The sequence below is a fragment of the Acromyrmex echinatior genome, chromosome 13, assembly GCF_024713525.1.
Source record: "Acromyrmex echinatior isolate Ae372 chromosome 13, ASM2471352v2, whole genome shotgun sequence".
Classification (NCBI taxonomy): Eukaryota; Metazoa; Arthropoda; class Insecta; order Hymenoptera; family Formicidae; genus Acromyrmex; species Acromyrmex echinatior.
Window position 1 is genome coordinate 2,415,338 of NC_141864.1, and position 12,412 is coordinate 2,427,749.

The 12,412-nt window shown below is 30.7% G+C and overlaps 1 protein-coding gene and 2 long non-coding RNA genes across 5 annotated transcripts; 2 read left to right on the forward strand and 1 right to left on the reverse strand.

Annotated features, from left to right (window-relative positions):
- The first annotated feature begins 182 nt into the window (after nt 1–182).
- LOC105153696 (uncharacterized) lies at nt 183–6,652 on the forward strand. Its single transcript, XM_011068701.2, is given in 5 exon segments — nt 183–316; nt 1,197–1,378; nt 3,148–3,306; nt 3,393–5,210; nt 5,212–6,652. Coding segments are annotated over 4 exon segments (2,196 nt in total). The 5' UTR covers nt 183–316; nt 1,197–1,201; the 3' UTR covers nt 5,254–6,652.
- Nucleotides 6,653–6,775: 123 nt separating this feature from the next.
- Nucleotides 6,776–9,107, reverse strand: LOC147907517 (uncharacterized). Of its 3 annotated transcripts, none has more exons than XR_015547071.1 (3): nt 9,017–9,107; nt 8,326–8,913; nt 6,776–8,212 (listed from the first exon to the last, which is right to left on the reverse strand). It is a non-coding gene; the product is annotated as an uncharacterized LOC147907517 (long non-coding RNA). The 3 variants fall into 3 exon arrangements; XR_015547070.1 differs by lacking the exon at nt 9,017–9,107 and having other exon boundaries at nt 8,326–8,463; nt 8,816–8,904; XR_015547069.1 differs by lacking the exon at nt 9,017–9,107 and having other exon boundaries at nt 8,326–8,463; nt 8,802–8,889.
- A 60-nt stretch (nt 9,108–9,167) lies between these two features.
- On the forward strand, nt 9,168–12,025 carry LOC147907518 (uncharacterized). Its single transcript, XR_015547074.1, has 2 exons — nt 9,168–9,257; nt 9,332–12,025. It is a non-coding gene; the product is annotated as an uncharacterized LOC147907518 (long non-coding RNA).
- The last annotated feature ends 387 nt before the right edge of the window (nt 12,026–12,412 follow it).

Genomic DNA, 12,412 nt, shown 5'->3' on the forward strand with positions numbered 1-12,412 from the left:
ACTGTGCTTTACTGGCTCCACTGTGCTCTTGGCAGACGCGATTGTCGGGGGTGCAAGTCAAATCTCGAGGCCAATGTCGTGTAAGGCCGTCGGTTTCGCTGACCTACGATCTCGCCGGCGTTTCATGAGCCTCGACAGGGCACGTGCTAACGCGCGACATCACTGCCGGCGATCGGCGACCTACGATCGCATGCGTCCGCATCAACGACGTTACGACGAACGCGTCTCATCTGTACGATCTATGCCCGACCGCGGCAAGGACGCCGCTGTTACCCGATCACAGATGCGCACTTCGGCAACGATCACGTCCGTACCGGTGAGTACACGAGTCTGCTAGAGAATCGAAATTGTGATCAATGTCCAATCCTGATGATGCAGGAAGAGAAGATACCTTCTACGTCTTTCCATTGTCACTCTGTCCAACAGAGATCATTCGGGATCATTTCTCTTGTGTAGCTTCGCTGCGGAAATTTGAAAGTCTTACTGAAATTATTTTTTGTTCTTATTAAAGTAGTTATCATTAGAAAAATTATTGTTTTAATTTTTGATTTCGCACACGTGAGGATGTATTTGTTCAAAAAGCTTATGCATGTATTCAGATATATGATAGAGACAAATGTGAAAAGAGAAAGTTTTTTGTTTGATCATTTATTTATTCGTTTTGCATGCACCCGGATATCTTCCAATTTCGTTAAACTCTAAAATAATTGGTGGAAAAACAGTAACTTTCTTCCTTCACATGTCTTGCTTTGTTTTGTATCTACACATTTATCAAGAAACAAGTTTGTCATTTATCCCATTGTCTATGTTATATAATAGGTTCCAGCTTTGTGTGCCAAGATTTATTTAATTGAATACATGCACTTTAGTGAATTTGTATCAATATTTTATCTTAAATATGGCGCTTCATAAATTTTAAATTTATATATATATTAAAAACAAAAGAATTCTGTCTGATGAGCAAAACTTTATGATTCTGATATTTATAAGAGATTTATTGCCCATGTAGATTAATTTTAATCTCTGTTGAACTTATTTTTCATTTTTTTCTAGTTCTAAGAATTAGAAAAATATGAAGAGTAAATTGAATCAAGATTAAAATTAATCTGCATCGATGAAAGTGAATATTATTTTATTGTACATTTGATATTGATATTATTATATATTTAATATTGATCTCTTGTTTTTTTTTGTAGTAATCATGGTTGAGATACCAAAGGATTGTGTCCTGCAGTGGGCTGGCCACGCGGGATATATTACAGAAAGATTCAGTGGTCTTTTGGCACGTCAGGCTCTAGTCGATGTCACATTGATCTGCGATGAACAAAAGCTACGTGTTCACAAACTGGTTTTAGCTTCGAATAGTATATACTTTGAGGTATATATACAAATATTGAAATGCATATTCCTTATCCTATTGTTATTTGTTAATCATCATGTACGTTCTAAAAATTGAATTTATATGTTTTACATGTTTTAATTATTTGTACATTTAAATTTTAATTAGTGCCTGTTTCTAACATATATATTTTTATATAAATTACATTTATCAAAATGTAATAAATGTTTTCTTTTTTATATACAAACGTGTGTTTGTGCGAATATTTTAAATATTGTACATATTAAACAATTAATAATTTATTTAAAGGAACAATTATTTTACTGGTTAAATTCAAGATTTGAATTGTAGATTTTGGGATTTACATTTGATAATTGCAAAAGTGTTTACAAAATACTAAAGTGCTCTAATAAAAGGTCACATGTTTTGCCATTTTCTAAACACACCATCAAACATAATTATCAATTTATACAAGAAATAAGATAATTTTTTTCAATTGTTCCAAATATTTTATAAAATAGCACAACAATAAGAGATTATATTGACAAAAATAATATATATGAACTTTCTCTGTTGTATATAATTGCATTTAATTTTATAAAGATAATTAGAAAGTATAGAGATAAGAAAACTTTTACCGAGACAGTAACATTAATTGAATTATTTATACTTATTACAGAAAATTATTTTAAATTTATTTAAATGTACTGATGTTGATTAATGTTTGGATGTGCATCTCTTTTCCTTCCAGATCGACTGATGACTAAGCAGTATTATTAAAATTTTATTGAATGAATTTTTAAAGATATATTCTTTTAAGATTTTATTTTATATTATTTATGTATAGAATTATTGATTAAAAGAACTTAACTGTTTTTCTCATTGAAACAAGGTAATGGTAATTTGGAATTATATTTTTGTGATTGTATTTATTCTATTAGTGTGATGAACAAAATTTTTTGTATGTTATTTTTAAAAGAATACAGAAAGGTACAAATATATATATAGTAAAGAAAGACGATTTATTGTAATATATGTAGGATTATTTAATTAGATGTATATGACATACCTATATAATTACAAATATATTATACATTACAAATATATTATACTTACTAGGATTTATGAATATTGTGTTAGTTCAAAGCAAAATAAATTTTTTACTAACCGATTTTCCACTAAAATGTCTACCAAACATCATTCTACATTTATAGAAAGACTTTGGACTTTTTTTTATTATTGATATAAACAATAATAGAAAAGAAAAAGGTATTTTATTACATTACTTCAAAATTGGGAAATATAGTGTACTTACGGTAGAACAATTTTGCAGGAATAATATAAAATTCATATAAACTAAAGAAAGCCTTGTATATCGGAATTTCAGTAGTTCTTAACAAACATTTGAAGAAACCAAGTTTGAGGGGCATACTTTTCACAACTTTCGAAGAACTTAGAAAGGTATTAAATAACTAATTTATATGCTCTAAGGATAGTAAAGTATGTACACTCTCAGGTGTTTCTGTTTTCTAAAAAATGCATTACTCTACAAGGTATATGGAAATATTCTGCTTGCATGATTTTACTATCTCTATGCAACTTGAGGAATTATTACTGCACAAATTAATATCTGACAATTTGAAAAAGACAAATTTTAAATGCATACTGAACAAATATTAAAATGAATCTTCAACAATATTAGACATTCTGTATGGGCATCTACTTAGACGTTCTCTTTATTCTCCAACTCTCAATTATTTTATCTTTTTAATATTTTTCGTAATATTTTATTCTGTTTCATATTATAGGAAATACTACAACAAGATTTGGGACAAGAGCCAATTATACTTTTAAAAGACTTGGACTTTGAAATTTTGAAGGCCATGGTCGAATTCATGTATTGCGGAGAAACTACGATATCTCATCAGCATTTATCATCCTTGCATACTGCGGCACAAATTTTTAAGGTATACAAAAATTATTTTAATCAACATAGTAACATGCCCTACAATTATTTTAATATGTAAAATTAATATATTTGTTTTTTTTCCAGGTTAAAGAATTGGTATCTGTAATCGATACTATCGTTGATTCCAAGAAAATTTTGAATAATTTTGAAAATTGCCTAAAGCAGGAGAAAGGAGATAGTAGTTTAAAAGTTACAAGCAACTCGCTCACAGAGGATGATTACATCTGTGTTAGATGTGATAAATTAAACATGGACGAGAATACAGTTTGTGAAAATAGCAATAATAACGATATAAGCACAAATAAGAATCAGTTTTTAGAGAACGATATGGTTGAAGCCACCGAGCACGATTTAGAACATACTTTGTACGAAGACTCGGACGCTATCGATGCGAGCAAGAAAGATGTAGTAGACACATCATTTTCGTCTGATGTAAATATAAGTATACAAAGCGATGCTACTACCACTAATACTGTACTTACGCACGTAGGTATGATAAATGAAGTACAAACTATGTGCACAAACAGCAATAGAGACAATGTGTACCGTCATAATCTCGATTTAAAACCTATCTTGTATGAGCAATGCTGTGATTTTTCTTGCGACGTAAACGAAAGCGATGAAACTATTTCTACACTGTCGCAATCTTGCCTTCCACAAGTCGAGAATGACTTGGAACACTGTTCCGGGAGTAGCACAGATGTTCCTAGCACGGTAGGGAAATGCGTCAAAGTTTATACGCCCAAACGACGTAGATCCATGGACGATGTTCGTAATAAGCTTGTACATACGCAATGCAATTTAGTGCCAACTCCGCCACACTCTACAGATTCCATAGATTTATTAGATGAACCGTCCGCTAATGATGTACCAGTTAATCTATTGACCTCCCTAGATATGGAAAGCGCCGAATATATCTTAAGCTTAAGTACAGAAAGTATACAATCGATAGTAGGTGGTACTATAAGTAACCAACATACAGTGATTGGATACAGAGAAATAAATGCGGAACGAGACACCGCTAAGGAGGGATTAAATTCTCCAATAAATGACACGGATTGCGCGAAACCGATTCTAAGACGTAGCATGCGACTGAGTCAACAGGAGAGCGACGAGACTACGAGCAATGGCTTGGCATTTTTAGGTAGTTCTTTAGGAACCGAAAAATCATTCAAGAAAGGTAATTCACCCAACAGAACGGAATCATGCGCGAGAACGAAACGTAAGGGAAAGGAGGATCGAAAGGTACCAGATCATAGCGTGATCGCGAGCGCAGTACAATCTAACAAAAAAAGTTCCAACAATAAGAAAACTAACTCGAAATTGATAGTAAAAAAAAGTAATAAATCTACGTATACAGTTACTGGTAGCAAAGAAAGGGAAGAGTTGAGATCAAAGGAAGAATCGAAGCCGAAAGCGAATAGTAAATTTAAGACCGAAAATACGGAAAGATCGGTGACAGTGGACCAACCCACCACTCATCATTCTGTAAAATCCAATGTGTGCAAGTGCATAAGTCGCGCTTTGTGGGGCGATATGTCTGATAAATTGGATTATTGGGACGAGATCGATCTGCTTTCATATCCGTCCAACACTGAAATTCCCTTTGCTGTCGGCTTGCTACCTTTACGAACTGCTCTGGAGAAGATGCAAGCAACGCCAGATTATCAACCACGTAAAACACGCTCATCGGTCGCGCCGATAAAGCAAGATGCAAGTAACTCTCTAAAACGAAAATACTGCACGCCACTCGACGCTGTGGTACCATCGAAAAAGCAAAACGGCAATAATAATAACGAAGGCCCGAATACCGTATGTCACATAGAAATACGAACAGCACCTTCACAGTGCGTAAAAAATCGTAAACGATTTCTCTCGGATTCGATTACGAGCCTGCCAACAAAATGGACCGACATCACAAATGACAAGCAATAACGTGGGTTAACATATATTTATAATAAAACCTTCTGTTAGGTATATCATATCGTAATTTTGAATACATTGTTAAACGTCGTTGAAAGACAGCAGCAAAATATTAGTATCAGATTCTTCTGTTTTTAAGCTTAATCGGCGCGAAAATAATTAAGATTAATAATTTATTTTCTTCGCCATATTTATAGAGTCTACTCTACATTTGAATATCTCGCAATTTGTACAATGATAAATAATCTTAATTTAAATGTAAATAGGAATATTTTTAAATACGATTTTGCACAAATTCTTGCAATCATATAATTATGTGTATTATATTTTGCAAATGATTGTATTTCTCTTAAGCCATTCGTATATTGCGGGTAATTTCATATTTTGATAATGTTAATTGTAATTTAACTTTAAATACAATTTGCAATTGTGTTGATAGGTAGAAAGAAACAGAAGTGATTATATTCCTCCTTGTTATATATCTTTAACAATATTTTTAAAATAATTACCATCCATTTTCGTTTTGTATATTCATAACAGTTGCAAAAATAAGTTGTACGCATGATTAAATTTTACCAATTTAGCATAATGTTAAAATCAAATACAATGTAATATATTTTTCATGGCGCACATATGTTTGATCATCTTTGATTACATAAGAGTGAGTATCATATAAATAATTATATTTGATAGAAACGCATATCTAGAATTTATTTTAAGCAATGCAAAATGATTGTGTAAAAAGTAAGGACTATCTATTTTTATAAATTTTTGTTTTTTAATTGTACACACATGTGTAAAAATAGATCTATATAATAATTTTAAGACATTGTACCTTAAAAAATATAGCAACAGTAACATTTTTTAAATGAAACTATGAGCTCATGATAGCATATAATAACTTAATAACATAAATTTAAGAAGTATAATAAATAAAAAGCAATTTGTATGAAATATAGTGAATTTTGTAATGATAATTTATTTGTCATTTCAATGTCGACAAACTATTTCTTTTATGATTCTTTTTTACTTAAAAGATAAGTTTTAACTTAGAATAGATAATGTATGGTGCAACTAACTCAATAAGAAAATGTGCTATATAAAGATGAAGTTATGTGTTTCAAAGTTGCGTTGAAAAATGCGTTTTTAATATACAATGTACTCTTTCAACGCAATTTATCAAATGTAATTTACAATCGTACATTAGATTTTGTACATTTAGTCACAGTATTCTTAGGATTAGACAGTCGCTGCTCAATATAAAAGGATTGTTCGTCGTAATAACAATTAGTAATATTTAAAATATAACTATATTTATAAACATATATGCATGGCTGTACATACATATATATATATTAATATTATACATATATACACATATATAAATATATATTTTTCCACAATAAATGTTTTCGACAGAACTTACAGTTTAGCGTTATCAATGTTATTTTTTATTTCATAGAGAACTGAATCAGTTTTTTACCAAAAGAATTTAAATTATAAGAAATTAGATTTCTAATTATATTCTCAAAATGAAAATGTCATCAACCGTCTTCTTTTCATTCTTTAAGATCTAACAGGATAAATATAGAGTATGCAAAATATTTAAATTCATATATACCTATATATAAGCGCCTAATTCATCTATTAAAATATGTATTAATACTGATTTCTAATAATATAAATTAACTTTGTTCTCGGTTGAACTTACTCTTCATCTTTTTCTAACTCTTGGAGAAAAAGTTAGAAAAAGATGAATTAGTTGAATCGAGATTAAAATTAAACTACATTGGTAGAAACGAGCATAAATAATTTCTATAACATTATAGTGTAAAAATAAAGTATTAAGGCTGAAGGAGGTGAACGTGTGGATAGCGAGATAAAATCGTGCACACGAGGAAAGACAGAGATTGAAGAAAGTAACACGGCAGCTTCTATTTATAGCTACGTAATTTGATTGGTCGCACAAATACGACGACACGCGTATAATCCATGCACGACTAGGCAACGATCTCCATTAGCGTGCACATATTTGCTTATTTCTCAGGTCAATCGTCATGCGGTCAGACTCTAATATCGGTATGCGAGGGAAAATTGGCTTTATAAATGAACATGGATACACGGAAACTCCCTTGATTCGCGCGTATTTAGCTCAAAATGCGATTATGCCAGTATCTAAGACTGCAAGAAAAAAGAGACAATAGTTTATAATAAAAATATAATATAAAGGTATGTTGGAGTTATTACATGAATGGTATCTTTTTGCCTCGCGATATTTGGTGAAATTTACTTCCGTGTAAAAGTATAAAACTGCGTGTAATTGTACTTGAATTTCTTGAAAAGACAAAATCAAGCGATCGAATTAGATGATCGAGATTTGTTTTGTATTTCTACACTAGACTGTATTAGAACTTTTTTTCTTTCGCCAAAAAACGAACATTATACCTATTTCACTTAAGTTCCAAAAGTGTATACTAGTTTAGTCATAGAAAAAAAAATAGACGTAGATCGGTATTCATAGTTCTTATTTTTAAGATCGTCTTAAGTTACACTCTTAAACTGTCGCGAACTAATCAGAGAATCATCTTAAGATATTATTTAAGCCAGTCTTGAAAATAAGAATGGACTGAGTATTGTTTTTATCGCGTAACATTGCATTTTTGCTCCGCGCACACCTGAATCGTGTATATCGTGTAGAATTAAGTTCCTTGTCGTGGCATATATAAATAACATCCCTCTAGATACCAACATATACTAACTTCGAGTACGTAACGGTATAATAATTGAGGTCGTTAATCGGAGAGATTTTGGTTAACGAGCTCGCTCGGATCTCCGATCGCAATGTCGTTGCTTTCTGTAAACGCGCTACTTCTTCACGAGAAGCAAGTTGATTGGAAGGAGATTCGATTATGGTCCGATTCTCGTTAAGACCGTCAAGATTGTTTCGCGAACAATACGTGCTTCGTTTAGATCTATTATTGCTGCAATAAGAACCTGTCAATTTTTTCATTTTGCCGAGAATTCGCAGCCGTTTTCTGCATTTTTCATGTAATAATTGCGTAAACTTGTTTATTTACAACAATTAATTAATTACCAAGATTCGCAACAGCGAGTTCAACCATCAATAGTATCACTCTAATGCTCTGCATTTTTAACTGAATTCCTTTCCGTTTATCTTGTCTTCTTTTTTTTCCAACGTGATAAGAAGAATTATTAATATAAATAAGAAGCTCTGAAAGGGATAGATTTGTGGATCAGACAATATATTGGAGATCACTGCGAATTAAGTTATTTAAATTATATAAAAGGCCCGGTTTCACCAATTCTAAAGAGAAGAAAGAAAGTCAAAATAATATATATTGACTGATCATGATAAAAATGACAAATTCATTAATAATCGATCAATGATGTCATATCAATTGATTAATTATTATATACTTTGACTCTTATTATTTTCCTTGATATAAAATTAACTTTAATTTCGATTCAATTTATGCTTTATTTTTTTATAATTTTAAGATTTATTGATTATTTTTTAATTCTAAGAATTAGAAAAAGATTAATACTTACTTTACTATACTTACTTTGGTGGAATTGAGCCAAAAAACTGAGCCTAAAATTTATATTTGTAGCTGCACTACGTTACACTTTTTACACTTCAAATAGATGAATAATTCTCAATCTAAATTAAAAAAGAGGAAAATAAAAGGAAAATTTAGCTAAAGTACAAACATCTTGACTAATGAAATATTGATATTTGTATCTTTATTTGAGTTGTACTATACCCTGTATTGTGCTTTTTACACTTGAAATTAAACAGATATTAAATATCAGAAAAAGAAAAAAGGAGAAATGAAAAATATAAATTTTATTCGGCCTCGAAAAAGAAACCGATTGTCGCATTTTATCTAGCGGAAAATTATCGACTGTTTTATCAGTCAAAACTTGTATCTCGCTCGCAGTCGCGATAATTTCATGCGTAGTAACCTTACAGAATAACGATCGAATTCGAGAAATTAAATCAGGGTACGTGTTAATATGAAATTATTCCAATTGGAATTGTTTATAATTAGTTCCCAGATTTTTATTGTGTTTTCTAGGAGAAATAAAATGATTCCGATTGTGGAATTCATTTTGAACAATTCCACAATACACGTTCCCAGAGACGCGACACCATCAGGGCCGTTATTAGAGAACCGATTTTAACCGATATAGAGATCGGGGAGTTTCAATGTCAACCGGGCTGGAAACATTAAGGAACGTGACGGTATTAGCGCCGTGAAGGAGGACGCGACAGCGCAGCCACGATGCAATCAATGAGCGCATATTGATCTCAACCTTTCGCCGGTATGTCCGACACCCGCAGCGACGAATCACCACAAACGTGGCGACGCGTATCGCGTTGGAATCTTCCCGGAGGCTCGACGGCGCGCGACCGATTTGAAGCCGAAAGCTCAATGTCGTGCGAGAGTCGAACAAAAATGAATAAGAACGTTGTGCGAGAGCGTGAGATGATCTTTCCTCCCTTCTTTTCTTTTTCCTTGACTTCCGCGAAGAAGCTGACAAAAATTTCCGACGTACGCGGGAATCTCACACTATTTATAACTGATAATTCTTATATTTGACGCTGCGTTTTAAGATGTCATAATAAGCTAATCAAAGAATTTTTGTATTATATATATATATTAGTATCTTAAGACTTTAGATTACTTAAGATGATCTTGAAATAAAAACGGCTTCAGAGCTTGCATTTGAATATCGAGATATGAGCGAAAAACGAATATCGATTTCACTGGATGCTTTTACCTGGAAGCGATACGCGATATAAAACGCGATAAGATTGCGCCTCTAACTTATGTATTGACAAAAATTTGAAAATTCGAGTTTGCGCCAATATACCTCTCGCGGCTATGAATTGTTTTTCTCGCAAATCCGTGAAATATATATGAAAAGAAAAGTTTTATCACGTTATAATCCTTATATTAGATGAATTATACGCACACTGGAAAAAGAATCTGGTTGCATTAATTGGAATTCTCCCCTACAGCACAAAAGTTGCAGCAACAATGCTGCAACATTGCAGCAATATTACAGTGTTATTGCAACGATATTGCTGCACGGGCCGGTTAGATAAATCAGAATTTTCAATTTATTATAATTCTAATTGAGATAATCATCAGAATAACCATCTGATTGATATGATAAAAATTTTCTGATTCGTCCATTTATAACTAGAAAATTTTCTCAATGCATAATTAAAATTCAAATGATAGGCAGGCAATTAATTTACGTACAAAAAAGAAATTATAATGTTATTAAGACTAAGTCTAAAATTTTGTTAAAATAAAAATGTGGAAAGTATAGTTGCATCTTTCTGGTTACCTATGGTTTTTGATTAATCTCTTTCGATGAATGCACGATTACATATGTTAATAATTTTAGAACTCTAATCGCTTCGTCGGTAATGCATTTTGAACACGTAGGATTCAAATAAAATTCGAAATTAGAGTCGTAAAAGTTTTTTTATCGTAAAAATATTCAAGGGATATCTAGGAAACGTAATCACGTTGCATACTTTTTTATTTAATATAATACATGAATATTATGTAAAATAATATTAGGTGTTGGAATTAATTCGTAGCGTTTTACAAGTGATGGGAAGTACTTTCATTAATGTATTTTTTAATGCTCATGTGAAATAAATAACATTCTTTCATTAAAAACGCTACGAATTAATTCCAACACCTAATACATAAATATTGTACAATTAAATTATTCAATAATGCTACAAGATTTATAATTCTGGGCATGTTGACTTAACAGCATTCACGCCTGTTGCTTTCTTTTTTCTTAATAAAAGTAGATCGAAAATAGAAAATAAATATGACAAATATGAATGTCAATACACATCAAGTTAATACCGACAATTACAAATCTTAATGGACAGTACTGAATTATAATATATATGATATAATCTGCATTTTTTGCACAATTATTCTTCGTGGGGTTGATGATTATTCAGGAGAAAATATGAATAATAGTTCAACCATAAATTCTTCAATAGTTCTAATTCAGAAAACTAAAGCTTTTTCTGATAATGTTTTTATTTTGTATACAACGTTATCAGATCCGCCAATTATCTAAGAAAAGTAACGATTAATTTATATCTATGGCTTTAAATTAATATGGTTGAAGATATTTAAAATTACTAAATTTTTTCTATGTAAAAAAAATTGGATCTGTTAATTCGTTAATTCCTTTTTACACTTATTTTCTCAATGTAACGTCATTACATCATCAAAATGGTGATTTGCCACGCAAATTACAATTGCGATAACTATAAAACAACCATGATAATGCATGAAGACATTAATGCCTTCTACTTGTTAGGTCTTTTTTAGACTGAATACATCGTATCTAGGCATTCCAATATTATGACTATTAGACTTGAAATAAATTAACACAATTTGCATTGATAGCTGCTAAAACTAAATAGCTATAGCTAAACAGCTGTTACAGTTTTATATATTAAAATAAAATGTAAGCTCAGTCTTCTTAGGACGTAATTTAATATCTTTATCGCTTAATTTTTTTATATTTCCCACATATAGAAAGAATGATCTTTCTGAAATATTTAAAAATTTAAATAAATCTGAAAATAATTTTGTTTGATTATCAAAATAATTAATTAAATTAAATTTTATTGTATACGAATAAATTTACGAATAAAGTTATAAGAAAGAAAAAATATGAATATGCGTAAGACTTCAGTATAACTATAATTATTATAAACGCCTAACTATGTAATAGCAGTAATAATAATAAGAGTACCAAATGGATAAGAATTATACAAATAAAAGAAAAATAATGTAGGATGTTCAAACTTTGATTGTTTAAATATATATTAAAGCTTTGTACAAAATTGTTCATTATACTTAAGATTTTTACGTAATTATTTTGATAATAAAATTATTTTTAGATCTGTTTATAGTTAAATTTGTGTAGGAATTAAATCGTTCGTTTTTTCTGTACATATGCACATGCACGGAAGAATTACGTAGAAATATTATAAAATATGAATTATAATGGATTCTGCAAAAAGTTTTAATATTCTAGCAATCTGTTTAAACATCCTATATAATTTTTATATAACTTTGTTATATAATCATATTATTATCGCA